Source organism: Phodopus roborovskii, unplaced genomic scaffold (genome assembly GCF_943737965.1).
Source record: "Phodopus roborovskii unplaced genomic scaffold, PHOROB, whole genome shotgun sequence".
Taxonomy (NCBI): domain Eukaryota; kingdom Metazoa; phylum Chordata; class Mammalia; order Rodentia; family Cricetidae; genus Phodopus; species Phodopus roborovskii.
The window spans coordinates 3,723,943-3,744,867 of NW_026125545.1; the positions used below are offsets into that span (position 1 = coordinate 3,723,943).

At 37.8% G+C, this 20,925-nt stretch overlaps 1 protein-coding gene across 1 annotated transcript; it reads left to right on the plus strand.

Moving 5' to 3' along the window:
- Nucleotides 1–258: 258 nt before the first annotated feature.
- Ap5m1 (adaptor related protein complex 5 subunit mu 1) lies at nt 259–20,427 on the plus strand. Its single transcript, XM_051177107.1, has 8 exons — nt 259–417; nt 4,481–5,126; nt 9,539–9,766; nt 11,517–11,659; nt 12,207–12,292; nt 12,382–12,500; nt 16,927–17,023; nt 20,169–20,427. The coding sequence occupies exons 1-8, from the start codon at nt 344–346 to the stop codon at nt 20,249–20,251; spliced, it is 1,476 nt and encodes a 491-aa protein (XP_051033064.1). The 5' UTR covers nt 259–343; the 3' UTR covers nt 20,252–20,427.
- The last annotated feature ends 498 nt before the right edge of the window (nt 20,428–20,925 follow it).

The window sequence follows — 20,925 nt, forward strand, 5'->3', positions numbered from 1 at the left end:
AGAGGAGCGAGCGGCGGGCGGGCCGCGGAGACGCTCGTCTGTGAGCGAGCGAGCATCGCGCCTTGAGCCTCTCGGGCCGCCATCCCGGAAGTGGAAGGTCGAGCATTGCAGTCCTTTGAGATTCCGGGTGCCGGTTCTTAGGACCTTCGGAGGTGTGTTTTGAACCGCTGGACGGACAGGGAGACTGGAGTCACCTCATCGGGAGGAGCGAGCATCTCCCGTTAGCTGTAGCGGCGCAGGGTGAACTCCGACGTTCCCTGGGGGAGTCCATTCAGAAGGCGATCTGCTCTGGCTGGATGGCGACCTTAGTTTCTGTGATGATCTGATACTAGGGTGGCTTACCATGGCCCAGCGGGCAGTGTGGCTCATACGTCACGAACCGGGAACTCCTCTCGGGGGCACTGTCAAGTTCTCCAGGTAAATGCAGGTCTGGATCCTCAGGCATGATGGGGCCTAGGATGGATCGTTGAATACCAGATCTTCCAGGAACTGCTAGCTGAGTGCGGTTGGGCAAGTTAGTTTTGTATATTGTAACCTTATCTCACATTGTTGTAAGAAATGAGTTGCTTGACACAAGTTGCTACATGTTCACTAATATTACAATTATTGTTGTTTGTGTTGTTGTGAGGCAAAAATAACCCTAGCTATGCCGGAACTCGCTGTGTAGACCAGTCTGGCCTCGAATTTACAGGTATCTGTCTGTCTCTGCCTCCGGAGTGCTGGAGTTAAAGGTGTGGGCTACCATAACCGACTGTATTCTGTCTTAAAAATTGATCTGTTTGAGACCGGTACAGAAATGATGAAAGACAAAGAACTTACTGACCACTAGACATGTTTTAGATTGTTCAGCTTTCAGAGCAATAGACTTGTTTTCATCTTATTAGTATATACGATTTCCAGAAATCTTTTTGTGCAGCTTGTAGTGGTTGAACAAAGTAGAAGGAACTATGAAATATTAAATTACAATCACTTTTTCCTATGTGACTTAAGTGATCTAGTCCCATTATAAGACTTTGCCATATTTCACCAAAATAATTCCATGGAGAGAACTATACAGTAACTTAAAATATGAAAGGCAGTCATGTAGCCTTCTAAAAATATGTTTTAGCTATTTTTGTTTATTCTTTTCAGAACTGATTATTCATATTCATTTCACCATTTATTGATTGGAAGTTGGGGGGTTGTGTGTGTCTATGTGTTTAGTTTCTGCAGTTCTTTATACTAGGTATTAATTGCTTTATAAATTATAGCTGGCTAAGTTTTTCTTTTCTCTCTAATCTGTAGGCTGTCTCTCCACATTGCTTGTAGTTTTATTTGTCTTGCAAAAATGTTTTAATTTCATGTGATGAAATTTGTCATTCTTGGGGCTGTTTCCTGTTCTCGGCAGTATTTCTGAGACACATGTCTTATTGAGTAGTCTTGTGTTCTCAGAAAGCAGCACAATACCCTAGAACTTCCCACATGATAGAAAGGGGATGGGTTCTAAGTCTATGCTAATGTTATGAACCAGTGAGCACATAAGGGGGTTGTAAATGAGGAGCTCAGTTGTTAGATTTTTGTTGTTTTGAGACAGTCTCACTGTGTACCATTGGCTAACCTAGAACTCACTGTGTAGATCAGGTTAGCCCACAAACTCGTAGATACCCTCCTGCCTCTGCTTCCTGAGTACTGAGATTAAAAATGTGCAATCCACCTCAGTTGTTAGTTTTGCTTAGTTTAAAAAGCACATGTACCTAGTGTCTACCATATTGTACACTGTCAATCTAGATACTTGGTCTGTAGGAAGATATGGTTTTCTTTGGTCATGTTGCTTAATAGATTCAAGCTATCTGTCCCATTCAGAACCATGCTACTGCAGACATCTTCAAATGGCCTTAGGACATGCCTATACTGATTTTGACAAAATATTGACAAGTAGCTTCCCTGAATGCTAACACATTCACTAGGAATTAGTGAATTTCCATATTTTCCTGACTCTCACTCTAATTTTTACCATCAAAGAAGATCTAACTTCTATTTGTATGTCTTCCAGGAACAATATTTGTTAGTCTATTGGGTTTCCTTTTCTATGAATTACCTTTACTTTGCCAAGATACCATTTTATTCATTCTGAATAATTTTGTCTGTTAGATTTAAGCCTTTAATCCAGTTAAGTACAGCTTTGGATATGGTGTTAAGTGGCAATTTCACTTTTTCTTTATACTATTTGACAGTTTTCCTGACATCATCCTGTAAGCCCCACATCTTTTCTTCATTGGCTCAATATTGATGTTTGCTATATTCCTTCATATAAGCATTGGTCTATCTCTGTTCTATAACTTTGTCTTTTTTGCATCAATGTTCTGATTTTATGTGTAGATCTTGTATTTCAACATTGTAATTGGAGACTTTTGTTAATTGAAAAAGTAAGTCTTTTGAAGAAGTCATGCAGAGTTGAAGAGATGCTCAGTAATTAAGAACATGTACTGCTCTTCCAAAGGACCACTTGGATCCAACATCTTCTGGACTCCAAAGCCCACTGCACTCAAATGCACATACCCACTCCCACATATATATACATAATTGAAAGATGGCAAAAGCAAATATTTTTAAAAGAAAAGTCATATTCATTTTTTAGAATTGTTGGGAACAAGCAGTCTGCTGACCCCGCCCCCAATGATAGGCAGGATGCTGCTCATGGCTATGTCATCCCTACATCAGGCTTTACCTGGCTGCCAGGCATGTGCAAGTTTCCCTTTTAAAGCAAGCGCACCAAGTGCGCCTCTCTCTTGCCTTTTCTCTCTTGCTCTTTCTTTCTCTCTTGCTCGGTCTCTCTCACTCTTCTTCTCTCTCCCCTGCTTTCGCTTGGCCACCAACTCCTCCTCTTTCTCTCCCCTCTCACAATTAACTCCACTTGGGCTCTGAGTCTCATGTTTGTGTTTCATAGGCAGTAGCTGCAGCAAAAGAACAAGAAGAATGCTTTTTGTTCATATTATATATTTTAGAAGATATTCAGATACATTCAGGTGAATTTCACTACATCTCTATGGAGGTAGCAAGTTAGAAGGTCACATGATTCATCTATGTGTCTCTTTAATTCTGTTTTATTAAGTAAATTGATAGCTTTGTAAAGGTCTACATTTTCAGATTTCTGACCACTTGGAGCTGATGTTAAGGCTAACAGATATAAATTAACATATGTTCCTTAACCTTTCCTGGGAAGATGTAAAGAAATGTGTAATAAACCTAAATTTAAAGGACAGTAACAAACTAACAGAATCTATTCTGATAGCCACTACTCTTTGACATTTATGTAGAGAATACGCAGTAGTGTGGCTATTTCCTCTGGGTTGAGGCAGAATAGCTATAATGATCCAGCTGAGACCCTGACAGGATCCTTTCAAGGCATGGAGAAGGCATGGTCCAGGAGCTTGAGGCAGCTGGTCACCTTGCATCCACAGTCAGGAAGCAGAGAGAGGTGGGTGCTACTTCTCTATCTCTCCATTTCATTCAGTTCAAGACCCCAGCCCATGGAGTGAGGTCACCCATGTTCAGGGTGAGACTTCCAACCCCAGCCTAATCTAGAACAGGTTTCTATGCAGACTGAATTGTTTTTCTGTTGGCTTAGTGGCTGCACCTCGATCTACTAATATTTTAACTTCCCTCTGCACCCCACCACCCGGCAGTTAGCATCCTGCCACTCAGACTGCAGCCTGGTGGGATTTCCAGTCCTGTGGTCACCAGCTAGGCTGCAACCACCAAATGAAGGTTTTAACTAAGTCTCTATTCCATTTACTAGTAAAGCCTTGGGAGTCAGATGTTGGGGTGAAAACCTGCTAGATCAAAGAAGCCAAGAAGTAACCAGCTGACCTTCCTTTTTGGTTGGAGACCTGTCAAGGGAAGCATCTCTCACTCACTCAAACCAAAGACCCTGAATCTCTAATTCCCTCCCTACTCCTTTCTGTGCTTCTCTCTGTATTCTGTATTCTGTATATCTGTATCCTGGGTCCTTCATACTTGCCATGGCTAATTCTAGTCAACTAGTCTCTGCCTCTGCTGCCTGACCCAATGTTAATTTTATTAACACAGTCTTAGAGTTTCATAGTGCAATCAATATCCCACAACACTAAATCCCATCAAGTTGACAGTTGGATTAACCATGACATCTACCAAGAGGGAATCTGAGTGGCTGAAAAACAAAGGTTTTGAATTAGAAAAATGTACTCTACCTGTTTAAAAAAACTAATTAAATTGGGTCATATTTCATAGAATATGGTATAGCTTATCATTTGAAATAACATACTAAATATGAAGCACTTGTTCCAGTCAGAAGTTAGCATGTTTAATGGTATAGGGTTTTTCCTTTGGTAGTGTATGTTACTTATTTGTTGCTTTATGTGTTATAGTTATGACTGTTTGCCTTCTGTTTTAAAGCCTTTTAATCCTCTCATTGATTTTACTTGGAAGAATCACTTGTAATGTTTCTGTTCCTCTAATGCAGACGATATCCTACTGTTGAAAAGCGAGCCAAAATCTTCAATGGAAAGAATTATGTTCCTGTACCCGAAGATGGTCCCTTTCTTAAGGCATTACTCTTTCAACTTAGACTACTGGATGATGATAAAGACTTTGTGGAGAGGCGTGATAGCTGTTCACACGTCAATAAATCATCTATTTATGGGCTTTTAGTAGGAGGTGAAGAGCTCTGGCCAGTCATTGCTTTTCTGAGGAATGATATGATATTTGCAAGTGTTCCACTAGTTGAACAAGTTCTATCCCCTCGCCCATCTTTAATTAATATTAGTGGAGTTTCACAAGGCTTGGAACTGCTTTTTGGGATACAGGATTTTCTTTACTCAAGTCAGAAAAATGACACTGACCTAAACACAAAACTGAGTCAGTTGCCTGACTTGATTCTTCAGGCTTGTCCATTGGGTACTTTATTGGATGCTAACTTGCAGAATTCATTGAATAGTATTAATTTCTTGTCTGTGACTCAGCCACAAAAACAGCCAGCCTGGAAAGTTGGAACATACAAAGGAAAACCACAAATTTGTATTTCTATCATTGAAAAAGTAAAATGCATGCAGTATGGTAAACAGGATATAGCGGACACATGGCAAGTCGTTGGAACAGTCTCTTGCAAGGTGAGCTTTTCTCTAGGACTCGCTTTGTCATACCATTTAACACCCGAAGAACAGTACATTTTGCAGCTTGTATTTTACATTTTTTAAACGATATGCTTGTTATGTTTATCTGTAGCCATGAAATCATATGTTCTCTGTAGTTTTTACAAGTTGTTTACTTAATCACTATTATGTAATGAATTGTTCATTGCTTTAAAATAGACACTTTCTTCATAGTTTCTGTGGGTCAGAACTTTAGGACAGCTTAGCTGGGATCCTCCAGTGTAGAACTTCATGAGCCTATAGTCAAGATGTTGGTCGGTGCCATTATCATCTGAAGAACTGGCTAAGATTCAGTATGATTCAGTATCTGCTTGCAACATGACTCACTCACATGACTGGGAAGTCAGTGCTGGCAGATGGAAGGAGGCCTTGGTTCCACTCCTTGTGACTTTTCCACTGGCTGCTTAAGTGTCCTCACAACTTGGTGACTGGCTTCTTTCAGATTAAATAGTGTGTGTTCTTATGTGGAAGAGAGAAAGATAAAGCTATTGTTTTTACTAGTATTCTGTAAAAAGCCACATGGTGTCATTTCTACTACATTCTGTTTGTTAGATGCAAAGCCAATCATTAAGTCTAGTCACACAGGAGAGATAAGGGATCAGGTCCACTGTGGGAATAGAGGAGTTTGGGAGAGCTTGTGAATACACTTTAACATCATCGCTTCCATTTCTCAAGTTGACGAGTCCTCTGACTTTACATCAGATAACTAGAGGGTTCTTGTTTTATTTAAAAAACTAGAGTTTTCGGTCCTAAGTTAGAAAATGGGGAAAACAGTAGAAATGTCAATACAGATAACAGTGATTAATATCAGGTTTAATAATGATCAAAACTCAAAGTCCTCCAATTAAACACTACAAATACGTATTAATAGTCTTCTCAAATATCTTTTTTACTCCTTTATTTTACATAATTTGTAACTTTAATGTTCAGTTACTATATATAAGATCTATAAATAATGTAAATTTTAAGAACAAAATTTGACAGGAAAATTGACTCTTTTTTTCTAATTAAAGTAACCTAAAAGTTTTGTCTATGCTAAAAATTTCTGTCATGCTCAAAATTGCATTCAAATTATTCATCCTATTGGAAGTGCTATTTTAAGAAGCTTGAAAATCATAGATTGTGTCATTCATCACTCTGAAAGTAGCTGAGTCTTTTTTTTCTCATGAGTTAAATGTACTAAAAATTAGAAAAGGCCACTATTCAATCCTGGATTTTGTGTGTGTGTGTGTGTGTGTGTGTGTGTGTGTGTGTGTGTGTGTATGGTGACTAACATGATGTATACATTTCTCTGTTTATTGGTTAGTTGACCCTGGTTCCTTGTTTATAGGAAGTATGAGTATACCTCAACCTAACACTAATGTTTCTCTGAGGTTGTCATTTATTTATAAATGTCCCATGTCCTTAGAAAGTCACATAACTTTGTAAATCTCCTATCTTTTTTAATGTAAGATAACTTTTTATGTGCCTTTTTCTTTTATAGTTCCTAGTTCTGAAGTCCAGATTCACATCTGCCAAACTGTTTTAAAAAGCAGTATAGAGATTCCTTCTAGAATGGCAATCCCCAAACTGTACTTATAGTATTTTAAGTGACTAAATAGAGGGTAATTTATTGAAGCTTTCCATAATAGTGCAGTTTCTTTGATCCCATTGTGAATAATACACTGCTAGGGAAAAATTTAGTGAACAAAAAATGATGTTTTAAATTTTAATACTATTTACTATCTGCATTTATTATCTCAAATAACAAAAAACATTTTATTCTAATATGCAAATGTAATAATATGGCAATATTTTTAAATTCTCTATTAAAAAGAGTTGTCATTTTAAACTTTCAAATTTGATTGATATTCTTGTAATTGTCACAAAGAAGGAAGAAAAGACCTTTCTAAGCTACTAATTATACCTCAGCACAATTCAGAGTGCCTGCCTACTGTTGAAGTACATAAGTTTGAAGCAGATACACTAATGAATTCATATGTGTTAAATGGAAGATCACCCATTACAAGGTGAGATGGCTCACTGCTCTTGCAGAAGACCTGCCTTTGGTTCCCATCACCCACATAGTTCCTCACAACTCTCTAATTCCAGTTCCTGGGAATCTGACACCTCTTCTGACCTCTGTGGGCTCCTGCTTGTATGTGATGTACATACAAACACATAGGCAAACACATACCATAAAATTAAACACACATTTAAAACACTCCAAAGTAAAAGGTTCTATGTTAACATTGGGGAAGAAATGAGGTTCAAAATTGGAAAACGGTATAAAATGGAAACATTTTTAGGACCTCCTGCAAATAAATAGCAATGGATATAGGAAAAAGCCCAGAACAGCTCTTGCTTTGAAAGAACTTAAGGCTACAGGAGGGAAACCAAGAGAAAGAAGCACTGATTACATGGTGACAAGTAATCACTGCATGGTGCAGACTGTATAGCATCTAGACTTAAGCATTTTGCCTGCTGCATCCTACTATTAAACGCCTTGTGTGTCTAACCAGACAATGCCACTGAACTTGGATCCAGTACTTTACAAAATGAATAAGGGCTGGAGAGATGACTCAGCAAATAAGAGTGCTTGCTGCTCTTGCTGAAAACCCAAGTTTGCTTCTCAGCACCCATACCAGACAGCTCACAACTAAAGGCTTGTAACACCAGCTCCCAGGGATCCACTGTCTTCTGTGTCTGGCTTCTACAGACACTGTTCTCACTGCACACACACACACAGAGACTCACACACATAAACATAATTAAAAATAAAACAAGAAGTAAATGTCAAGTTAGAATTAAGGTGCAAAGGAAGACTTCTCTCCCTACACTCATTTGTACACACACAAGTAAGGTTTGTTAGTATATATCTATGAAGTAAAGTCATTAAGACTTCTCAGGTACCAGAGGAGCTGGAGAATAAATCTTTTCTTTTGATCACAGAAACAAGTCACTCAAGACTTCATTCTAGAGACTGAAATAGGTAGAGGAGTTTACAGAGAAGTGCGAGCTGCCATTTCAGTCTGTTGAACCTCAAAGCAGGAATTTAAGGAGAGGGCTGTAGAAGTACTCCATCTGGTCCTTGTAGTCATACCGTAGGAGCTCATGGAAAGACCTATGGAGCTGTCTTGCCTGCCTTCCCCCACCTCCCAAGAATAATGAAATCCTTCATGGTTACCCTGTCATTGGCAAACTAACCCAATCACACAGGGAAGAAGACCCTGTGTCTCCAGGCAAAAGTAAACATCAGTAAGATGGCACAGTGTAAGGCTTGCACAATCACATGAACTAGGTGTGAAGAGTGCATGGCTTTCTTTTAAACCTTCATTGTGTGTGTGTGTGTGTGTGTGTGTGTGTGTGTGTGTGTGGTAATGAGTGTGGGTGCACATGCCACAGTGCATACGTGGAGGTCAGACGACAACTTGAGGGAGTTGGTCTCTCCCTCTACCAGATGGGTCCTGGTGATCAAACTCAGACTGTCAAGAAAGTACCCTTCTCCAGGAAATGATCACACCAGACTGAGTGAAATACTATACAGGGAGAAAACCCACCGGCAAGGACTACTGTTAAGATGCATGTGGAAGTACAAGACAGTATTATTTATTCAGAAAAATGCAAGATTTCTGTATGTCTGTAACATAAACCAAGGGGTAGAAGATTCCACTTAGATGGGAACCAAACAATGAAAAACTTAAAAGTATACCAAATGAAAGAGGAACCATTGAAGTGTCTGAATCTGGATTCAATATAACAAAAGTGGAATGACCATTCATCAGTGTGACTGGCATTGATGAAGATTGGAGAGACTCAAGTCTGAATCTGGATTCAATATAACAAAAGTGGAATGACCATTCATCAGTGTGACTGGCATTGATGAAGATTGGAGAGACTCAAGCAGTGGTTCTCAACCTTCCTAATGCTGCGATCCTTTCATACAGTTCTTGTTGTGGTGACCCTGAAACCATAAAGTTGTTCTCATTGACACTTCATCACTGTAGTTTTGCCACTGTTATGAATTGTAATGTAAATATCTGATATGCAACCCCTGTAAAAACCATTGTTCATCACCCAAGGGGGTCGTGACCCACAGGTTGAGAGCCACTGTACTAGAGGAAAGAAAGTCAGATACAGCTAGTTAGCTGTAACATTGTAAGGGCCTGGTGGCAAAGGGGCCTGAGAGAAACCAGTGGATTTGAACTGGCTTTTATAGGAGCTTAAAGGTAAGCCAAGGGGTCTATGGTGTATCCAATTGTTAATCAGAAAACAGCACAGAAAATAATGCCTAAAAAGAAAATGGGGGAAGTGACTTGAATTCAGAAAAGCCTCACATAAGCTGCTCTGTTGTAAGATTTTGCTAATAATTGTTTCTGCCTGCATTACAGTGTGATTTGGAAGGAATCATGCCAAATGTTACCATCAGCTTGAATCTCCCTACCAATGGGTCTCCACTTCAAGATATTATCGTTCATCCTTGTGTGACTTCTCTTGACTCAGCCATTCTGACTTCCAGTAGCATTGATACAATGGATGATTCTGCATTCAGTGGGCCTTATAAATTCCCATTCACTCCACCCTTAGAGTCATTCAACCTATGCCATTATACTTCTCAGGTAAACCATCTCAGAAAAGTTGAGACTTTGCTGATACACTGATAAATGCTCCTGGATGAGAATTTTTCATCAGTTATTTACAAGACAGGAAGGGGTGGGTGAAGATAAAAGTTCACTTCTTTGAATAGGTTACCTCTTATCTCTGATGTCTGTAGTAGCATTAGTTTTCAGAGTCACTGAAGTTTTTTTTCTTTTTAATCTTTAGCTAAGAATCCAAGGTTACAGGATAGACCCTGGTATGATTTAGTCATGGTTTTGAATACAAGCACAAAATAACTCTAACCCCAGGAAATCTTTGCTAACTAAACAGGTAGTATTAGCAGTAGCTATTTGTGCTCACTGTGGGGAGAGGATGGGGCAGGGGCCACTGTCCTAGACTCTTTGTGTGTCTTTCCTAGTAATTTCAACAAATCTTAAGATAGATGTTATAATCTCCATTTTATAGATGGTGAAAGTCTTAGAGAAATTAAATGATTTGCACAAAATCCTCTAACTGATAAGTGGTGGAGCCCAGATTTGAACCCAGGTCTTCCGAATTTCCAAAGCCTGACATGCTTTCTACTATATCATGTCATTTGTCTCTTATATTACTTATCAACCAGTTAGATTAGAAAATCCTGTTCAAGCCAGGTTGACTAGAAGAATTAATTTTGGAAGGTCAACAGGAATTCTCATTATTCAAGAGAAGAAATAGATCTAGGCTACCTGAAAATTAGAACCAAAGTTAAAATTATTCTGCACTGGAAGTCTCCTGCTTGTCTCACCTCTCCTTCCCAGTAACCCCTGTTTTTTGGGCTTCTCTGCTTACACATGCTCTTACAGCTCTAGGACCTTCATATAAGAGAGCATCTCCCTGTGTCCTGTTTCAGATGCACCAATAAGATGATTAGCTCACACCAGCATACAATGCTCTTGAGTCAGTCATTAATGACCTGTTAACTATTAGTGAGCTAGGGCCTGGAAAGAGAAACAGTAGTCATCGGAAAGGAAAGGAGCATCTGGAACAGATATCATAAGTATATGTAGAGGACAACCTGTGCTACGTGGCAGAGCAAGAACAGAAACAAGCGTGTGCTGTAAGACAGCTTTCTCATCTCTTTTCAGAGAGGTACAATAATCTGCCCTCAGAATGAATGTAGATCCATCATTGTTGTGAAAGCAGTGTAGAACAGACCTCTAGTATTTTTGTTGTTGTTTTGTTTTTGATAATTGTTTTATATTCAAATTTGAAACAAGGTTGTTTTACATGTCAATGCCAGTTCCCTCACCCTCACCTTTTCCCGTGCCCCTCCCCCCCCACTAACCTTCCTCCCATCCCCTTTCTGCTCCCCAGGGAGAGTGAGGTTTTCCATGAGGAGTCTTCAAAGTCTGTCATATCATTTGCAGCAGGGCCTAGGCCTTCACCCAGGTGTCTAGGCTGAGAGAATATCCTTCTATGTGGAATGGGCTCCCAAAGTCCATTTGTATACTAGGGGTAAATACTGATCCACTACCAGAGGCCCCATAGATTGCCCAGTCCTCCTAACACCTATGTTCAGGGGGTCTGGGGCGGTCCTATGCTGGTTTCCCAGCTATTAGACTGGCAGACCCCTAGTTTTAAAACCATTATAAAGTATATATTTTATATGTCTATAATATGTGTATGTATCTAGTAAATAATATATTACTACAGGGCTTTTTCCCCCTGTCACCATTCGTATCTTAGACTCATTTGCATGAGAATTATGTTAAGAGTTGTGTCTGTTTTCAGGTCCCTGTCCCACCAATATTGGGTTCTTATCACATGAAAGAAGAAGAAGAAGTACAACTAAAAATAACAGTTAATTTAAAACTTCATGAAAGTGTAAAAAATAATTTTGAAATCTGTGAAGCTCATATACCGTTTTTCAACAGGTAGGGATAAATAATAAGACACATGATTGCAGTCCTCCCTAATATAGTCGTACTGCCCCATAATAAAATGTCTCTTCATTTAGCATATTTTAAAAATCCAAATGAATACTGACTCTGACTTAAAATGTAGTCATGAAAAGAATCTATTCTATCAGTTTCCCCGAAGTCTACATATAAATTAGTCTTAACCACCAACGACCAGGTGAATTAGCCAATTAGAGCATAGATAAGTTCTACTTTTACAATGTATTCTTCAGGATAGCTCTTTACAAAGTGCAATTAATTAATAAAATTACAATTTTAGTGTTCTACCAATACGAATATAATCTCTATTTTATGATTGTCTCTAGAGATAGTATTGTAATACATAGTTACTATGAATGTTTATATGATATCTGCTGTTTTCTAAGATCTGTATTCATTGTTCATTGTCTTCTGAAGTTGGAATACAGATTTGCTTTTCTGCTGTAAAAATAACAGAAACAAGATTTGACTCACCACTTTAAAATTTATATCTAAGATTTTCTTCTTTTTTTTTTTTTTTAAGAGGTCCAGTTACCCATGTGGAATACAAAGTTAGTTTTGGTCAACTTGAGGTATTTCGAGAAAAAAGTTTATTGGTCTGGATTATTGGTGAGCAAGGCTTTGTTTATTGATTTTTTTTCTCATTTGCTATATAATCTTCTGTTTTAGAATAATTGGTTGGTACATTTGTGTCTTAGGCCAGAAGTTCCCCAAATCAATGGAAATTAGTCTTTCTGGGACTCTAACGTTTGGAGTTAAGGGCCATAACAAGCAGCCGTTTGATCACATTTGCATTGGAAATACAGCATATGTAAAGGTAAATGTATGAAACATTACATCAAAAACCCTTAATTCATTTCTAAATTGTATATATATATTTGAGTTTTAGTGTTTTCTAACAATTTTTAAATAATTCTGTGCCTTTTGTGTAGCTAAATTCCTTTTTTTAAACATTTGTTGATATGGGGGAGCAGTTCTGTGTTTCATTTATTTATTTATTTATTTATTTGTCTGTTTATTTATTTATGGCAGGATCTCTGCCTTAGCACAAACTGGTCTCCAAATCCCTATGTAACACTAGCTGACTTTAAGCCTCTCCTAAATGTTCAGATTATAAGCATGAATCATCACCACATTTGGCCATTTTTCTGTTTCACTAAATACTCAAATTTTAAGGGAAGTAGTTGAGAATAACCTAAACACTCCCATTTAAACTACCAAACTCTTAGTTATCAGATTCGATTTATATTCAAAGATGCAGCCCTTGATCTCTAGGGCATTTTCAATAGTGTGGATTGGTGACTCACTAATCAGGACTCACTACTTTTGGTGCCTCAGAGAAAACATGAGTCCTGGTCACGGCAAACGCTAGGACAAGATAATGGGTAAAGGGCCAGCAAGATGGCCCAGCAGTCACAGCATTAACCTCAGTTCTGTCCCTGAAACTCAGGATGGAAAGAAGCAGCTCTCAAAGATTGTCGACTGACCTCTACATCCACATGTGGCATGTGTGTGCCTGTGCCTACACACAGCACGGCACACACAATACACATGCCTGCACAAACATGAAGTATTTTTTTTTTTAAGTAACTTAGAGAGTGAAAGGAGTAAACAAGATTCAGAAACCAGTGCTTGGACTGAAGTTCTACATAGGAAGGACAGGGTTTAGGAGTACCCATTGAAAAGACAAGGTTGATACAATGAAATGAGTAAGATGATAGAAATAAAGGAAAATAAGGAAAGATTTGGAAGAATCAGTAAGGAAAATTGAAGGAATAGCCAGAAAGTTTATAGGAAAAGAGAATTCTATCAGAGAAGTCAAAGATGCAAGATCAATATTCATAAAAGCAACCATTAGTGAAGTTGTGAATACACTACTAAGAATTCATTTTTTCTGTGTTAGCTTTGACTTTGTCTACTACTTTGTTTTAAGGTCCAAAAGAAAATATGGAATGTTACTCCATTTTAAAACTAAGGATAGTTTTTTAGAATTTTCTGTTCATTTCTTTCACTTAACCAGCTCCAGTCTGATCAAAGGCATATATTAAAATGTATAATGTAATAAAAGCATATATATGGAAATGGACCTTATATACCTAACCAGCACTGAAAATTATAACACCTAAGCAAGCACAAGCTCTTTGCTTTCCAATTATGTGTGAATCACTGTAAGGAAGAGAATATTACAATCTAAAAATTATTAAACACTCATGCACACACACAAAATGGGAAAAATTTGGAGAAAACAGAGGATAAAAAGTATATGGCTTGGGATGTAACTTGGAGATGGAGGACTTGCCAAGAATGTGCAAGCCCTTGGTTTAGTGTAGGGGGAGATGTTCAAAATGAGGTGTTTACCAACACAGATGAACAGATGAGAATCACAGCAAAAGGAGACTGGAAAAGTGCTAGTGCCTCATCATCACGGCAGAGTGTAGTGCTGGCCTTCACCGATAACCCAGCATCACCAATGGAACCCAAGAGCTGTGGGTTTTATTTTAGAAATGTTTTGTAGATAAGGGAAGGAATAACTTGACTACAGTTCTGTAAAAATTAGATTTTGGCTATCAAAAAAATTAAGTAGAGCATGCCATTTCCCAAGCATGAAATAAATTGATATTCCTTCTTGTCATTATTGCATTTATGTGCTTTGTTTTAAAGCATATACATCCCTACATATAAAAGAACTTGTTGCTGCCACTCTTCCAGAGGTCTCAGACTCCATTTCCGGCACCCACATGGTGGGTCACAGGCTGCTGCAGCTCCAGTTTCAGGGCATCCAGTGCCCTCTTCTGGCCTCTGAGGGCATTAGACACAGACATACATGCAGGCAAACCACCTATACACATAAAAATTAATTAATTAAAAAAAGAGCGTGACCAGAATTTATCACAGATAGTCTGCTAAGGAGAAAACACTATAATCTATCAGATGGTACGGCAAAAAAGAACAGTTCTGAGTTCACATGTATGCTCTGCTTCTGAATACTGAGTATTAACTACCTCACTGTGTGCTGTATACTGAGTACTAAGTACCTCACTGAAGGTGTGGAAATCAGGATTCACCAGATCCAGTATAAATGAAGTGGAGTTTATTTTGGGAAAAGAACTTACACAAGAAACAGTAAGTGACTGTCACAGCATTCCTGCTCCAGGGATGTAGACCCTGCTTCCCTAATGCTCTCCATGACCTGAAATTTCCAATCCTCTCCCTTTATCCGGTCATGTCCACATCTGTAACAACGCCCAAAAGGCATGGCCACTGTTACAGCTGCACAGGCAAATATATCACTACAATTCCTCTTTTAGTCTAAAGAAGAAGGTTTAGGCTTGATACAAAACTATACAATGATAAAAATATCAAGTATCTAAGAGAAGGAAAGGAAAGGAAACACAATTTAAGACCTACTGCCAGTGAAGCAACATAGAGCAATTGGCAAGAACTACATGTGCAGTCCTAGGGTAAAGGCATAACAGAGATTACTACAAAGTTGTCCTAAACTGGAAAGTTTAAGTGTTGCACCTAATATTTCTGTCTAAAAACAGAGGACAATAACTGTGACAGTCTAATCTTCAACCTCATCAAAGACTTGAGAAGGAAGATAACATTACTAGGGTAGGCAGGAAGTGCAAGTGAGTGACTTCCAAAATGTGCAAATGAAGACAGAAACAGCAGACTACCTGGACAGTCACCCAAAGTCTCACAGCAGCGTAGCGGCAGCCAGCTTTGGCTAAGGCCTAGAGTAACTGTCTGACCAACACAGAAGCAGGGAAGTTGAAAGACTGTCTTACCCTGACTTGGCAGGGTTCAGCAGTATCTTAAGTTCAAAAGAAGCGTCATCGGTGCCCATCATACTCTTAGGAATAGCTCAGTGCTGTCAGGAGCAATTGTGTCTCATGTCAATGGAATATTAATATTAAAACATTTAAATGCCATATTCTTCAAGTCTTTGAAGTGTTTGAAGATCAAATATCTACGTCTGACGAACCTCATAAGTACAAGAAGCATTGGTAACTATAATCTGTAATTCTGAGAAACACAGTTGCTCAATGGCTGAAGCTTCCCAAAATAATTTAGCAAAGACAATGACTTCAAAAAATTTAACTATTTATACATATATTATATATAGATACAATTCTCAATAACAGACAGAACTGAAATATCTTGACTAGAGGTAGAACTGTAAAGTGCAGTATGATAAAACATCTTAAGGTGTATCAATATACAAAATATAGATACTTTTATATCTATGTGCAAAACATTGTAAACAGAAAAGAAGATTCTACTTAGTCAACATACAAGAATCTAACAATTTAAGTTATCTATAGCTAATGGTTGCTAAAATTTGTTCACAAGAAGATATGTTAATCTACCTATATTCCATCCTAACCATACCCTTCCCATCCATTTCCTTAAACTTATCTAAAAGAGATACCCGAGTCAGACCATCACCTTCCATACCCAGCCCTACACAACTTAAAACCAACCCTAAGGGATAATTATCCCTTTTTTTTCAGTGACTAGGAAAAAAAAAATACCCTTAATGCCAACTGTAGAGAAAAGGAGCATTGTTTTCTTAGAATTACTTCCTACTGAAATGGGGCCATGACAGTGACTCAATGGGATCCTGTAAGGAAAAAAAAATAAAGCCACAGAAAGTCCCCAGAGGACTAGATGTAACATTTGTAGCTAGTCTCTGAGTGGCAGGAGATGCTTGACTGAAGTTCTTATCTGAAGCTCTGGCCAGGGTGTAATAAGAAGATGCACTGTTTCAACTAGCTAGCCTGGAATTGTGTAGAGCAGCATAGTCCCAGACTGGTCCTAGGGTGGTGTTTACTAGTTCAGAGACATCAAGTGGAATCAGTGAAGTGGGGCCCCACTTCCAGAGATTTCAGTGATTGCTGTTTGGAATTGTTATTGCTTGTTGTAGAAGACTTAAACATTAATATCAACACAGGAGATGAGAATTCTGGGAAAGGTAATAATAATGAAAATAAATATAGGGAAAATTAGGATATTTGAGAGCGAACAGAGTTTTGACAATAGTAGTCCCTAGATTTTGTTTTCTTCTGTCTTACACCAGAAACTCTGAAATTTATTTAAACAACACATTTACTATGTGTTCTCACAACTGTCCTTTAGTACGTGGGTGAACTATCTATCAGGTGTAGCTCTAACAATGTAAAGGGAAAATGTGGTCAAGATTTTTGCAAATAATCACTCAATGGACTCTCATTTCCTAGCTTCATTTTAGGATCTCAGATTATACACTCACTGGCTGTTATGCAGATCAACATTCAGTTCAAGTTTTTGCATCAGGAAAACCAAAGATAAGTGCATGTAAGTTGTACTGATCCAAACTAAACTGAGTGAAAATGGTTCTGTGTTGTCACTACCTAAGGCACAATTAAAATGTAATGACTTGGAGATTGGAAAAGAATGCCATTTTATTAAAATGTCTGTGGTTCAGTCCACGCCCACATAACCCTTTGTGTACTCTGTGTTGTCTTCTGACTTCTGTTTAAATACAGTCTGGATAAGCAGGACCCAATTGGTGTGGGCTTTAATATTAGTAAATATGGATTTGCTTTGCTCTAGTCATATTAAACTCTTGTCCTGACTTCAGTGTTTGTAACTTTGAAAAAGCTAGTGAATGTCATAAAGGTTTAGTGTCCTCGTTTATTACAGAGAAGTAATAGGGGACTGTGTAGTGCTCTAAAGACAGTGGGACCTGGGAGAAGAGCCTAAAAATGAGGTGCACTAAAGTCTCATGCATTAGCCAATTTTATTCAGAGCATCAGACAGCTTATACTCTGAGGGTAAGAGAAGTCACATGAGGAAAGTGTACAAGGACAAGCCACACATGGTAGACAAACCACAAGTTGGCAAAAACATTTTTCCATGGTGGTATATAAACAATAATAACCAGATGTAATGAATAATTGAAAGTAAACTCTTCCCTATCCACTACACCTGGGAGTGACATAAAATCACATTCCAAGAACAATTCCATCTTTTTGAAGAAACTGAGGTCACAAGAGTTTTGTCTTGTTTTCTTAGAGTTTTCTCACAAGCACTCAAAATTCCCCTCACAAAACTCCATTCTTGGACTCTGTTCCTACAGGACCAATCAGATGGCTCAATGTCTAAAGATATTTGTTGTCAAGTCTGATGGCCCGAGATCTGTCCATGGGACCCACACTGTGGAAGAAAAGAACTAACTCCTAAAAGCTGACCAGTGACACTCATGTGCACACACACAAACACACCCTGCATACTAGTTTTTTTAAAATGTGATTTTAAAAAAGTTACTGAAGTAGAAATGACAGTATTACATATATATATATATATATATATATATATATATATATGTTATTTTTATGAATAGATTATATTTATTGAGCATATAGCTTAACATAAGATTTAATAATTAATGTGATTATTATTTTAAAATTTTAATTATATTTAGTAAATCCCATAAACATTTAGCACTTTCTCTCTCCAACCAATGGGCAAGCAATAGAAAAATGATTTCCTGCCTTCACTGACTTTCTTGGTTGTAAAATGCATATATGTATACGTATGTATTCCTTGTGTGAAAATATGTATATATTTTTGGATGAATATATCAGGAGAAAAAAGGAAAGCTTAAAATTATTTAATTCATACAGGTGGCATAGAAAGGTAGTAGATGAGAAGAATGTCAGATTATATATCTAGCTAGGAATAATCTAATTTATAAAAATTCTCAGACCTAAGTACATTTGTTTGTTGGTTGGTTTGGACACTGCTTGGGATGCAACTCAAGGCCTCATGCATGCCTGGCAAGTGTCCTATCACTGAGCTACACCCCTAGCCTCAGACATAGATTTCTAAGACTCAGGATTGAGGTCCCTAAAAATTGGAAGGGTGGGACAAGAGTTTGTGCCTGAATGCTTCAGAAGGACTAGGAAACTCTGATCTAGGCAATCTCTGTGAATGGCAGAAAGTTCTGTGTAGTGGAATCAGATAAGCCAGCATTTTAACCTCTGTGTTGTCCCTGTGTTTTCTCCTCTGGCGGTCTTTTGCTTTTTTAGATGAATTGGTGAAGGCATGTTCCTAGTATGTATATTCTTTTTTGAAAGTGTAATATTGAACAGTTATCATTGTGTCTAAATACAGATGAATATCTTTAATCTTCTGTAAGAAATGTTATCTCTTCAGAAAATAAAATATGTTTAAGTATTTTATTAATATTTACTAAGTACATTTTTAGATAGCATAATAATCAATAGAGAGTTTCTATAATATACCTGTTCTTTAATAACCAGTAATATAACTAATTATTTATTTATTCATTTGTTGAGATAGGATCTCAACTATATAGCCCAGGCTGGCCTCCATCCAGTTGATCATCTTCTTGCCTCAGACTCCCAAGTACTAGGATTATAGATGCATGCTACCATGCATAGCTTCTACTTGCCCTTTATATAAAAATACTGAATGTGAGAGTTCATTCCAAATGAATCCTTTTATTCCTTAAAACTTTGATTTTGCCTCATACTGAGTATACAAGTTGGTTCTGCAAATAGTTTAGTAAAAATGTTCATTTTAGTAGTAACATTTTCACCATGTGCCAGATATAATTTCTATGTGTTTTGTGTACATTAACTCACTAAGTCTCACCACACCTTTTATGTTAGTATCCCTGTCTTATGTCTGGGGACGCTGATGGAACAGAGATAAGGTGAGGGGTCTATAGCTAGTAAGTGACATGCCTGCAATTCAAACACAGGCAGTTGGCCTGTCCTTTTAACAGTGTGCTGTGCTCCCTCCCAAAATAACAGAAAAAGGAAAGGTAATGTAGCCTATATTGTGTTCATTTTGAAGGGCATAAAGGAAGGTAGAAAAAGCTGATGGCACAATAAAAATGTGTATGTTTCCAAGTAAGCATAATTTTATCAGTTTTATAGAGTATGGAACTGTTTCTAGGAGGCTGCCATTTGCCCAAAGTTGCAAAGCTGATAAAAACACAATGCTTAAATTGGAGCCAAACCATAAGAAACCAGGAAATATGCCTCCTGAGAGTGTTGTGAGGAAGGCAGGTGATGATTTGTGTTTCCAACTCTTTGATTTGACTGATGGCGATGACTAGATTTGGGACTTGGTACAGGTCATTAAAAAAAAAAAAAAAAAAAAAACCCAAGAAGAAAGTAATGGCTCATTAGAAAATCAATTAGAGATGTAGGGAAAATAAACATTTGGTATAAATAAGAGATTTCATGTAAGTTCCAGTGTGGTTTGCCCAAATATTTATGAACCCATTTTAATAGGATATAAGTAGTAATAAAGCCTCAATAGAGTAAAATAAATATTAACATTCAAAGTTATTATCATGACATGACTATACTCCACAAATTAAAAAACTGATAGCTTTGTTCTCTTATTAGGTTTTTCCTAAGATTAAACATTTCTGTAATTAATTTATTTTCTTTTTCCTTTGTAGATCGGAAACTAATTTCTTCTGACTATTACATCTGGAACTCTAAAGCCCCTGCTCCAGTAACATATGCCTCATTCTTACCATGATTTTGTTATATTCAAATGAGATTTATATGATGGTAACCTTCTTTAATAGAATCATAGTATTTTTATTTCTTTCATGTGTATTCATATAACCTGTGACTGAAAAATCAGAGTGATTTATCAGAACATATCTAATGTTCTGAGTCTGATAAAGTATTAAAGAATATTTTCAAGGCTAATGTCTCCACTTTTTTGTTACCCTGGGGCTTCATTCCAGTATGACTCAGAACACATAAAAGTAGTGATTTGTTTTGACTTCAGACCAGTCTTGGTTCTCCATGCCATATGTTCTTTCTGTGTCTGTGGAAGGCCTCCAGGCTCAGTCCCAGCCAGGACAGGTCGAACTGTGGCATCCTGTCGGGCAAACCATGCTAATTAACCAGAGCCCTTCCTTGAGTAAGAGCTCAGCCTTCTAGTGCAGTTTCAGGCAGCCATTCTGTGGGTTGTAGTCAACTTATAAGAAAACTATGTGCTTATCCAAACCTTAGTACAAACAGCATGCTATTGCGGATCCTATACTCAGGATCTGGTTAAAAGTCCTTTCTTTCAAAGCAGCGAAAGGAGGTAATGTTCAAATAGTAACCCGCTCTTCTTTGTATCTCTTCTACTGGCTAATAAAGAGCCTGTATGATTCTATTTGATGTTCCTAGAGCTACTTGCTTTCTGAGACTGGTCTC

Bases quoted from the DNA above. Each gene is read 5' to 3' on its own strand.
- Ap5m1 (XM_051177107.1), top strand. From the start codon at position 344: ATGGCCCAGCGGGCAGTGTGGCTCATACGTCACGAACCGGGAACTCCT. The intron at 5,127-9,538 runs GTGAGCTTTTCT...CCTGCATTACAG, and splicing joins TTGGAACAGTCTCTTGCAAG to TGTGATTTGGAAGGAATCAT. The intron at 9,767-11,516 runs GTAAACCATCTC...GTCTGTTTTCAG, and splicing joins TATGCCATTATACTTCTCAG to GTCCCTGTCCCACCAATATT.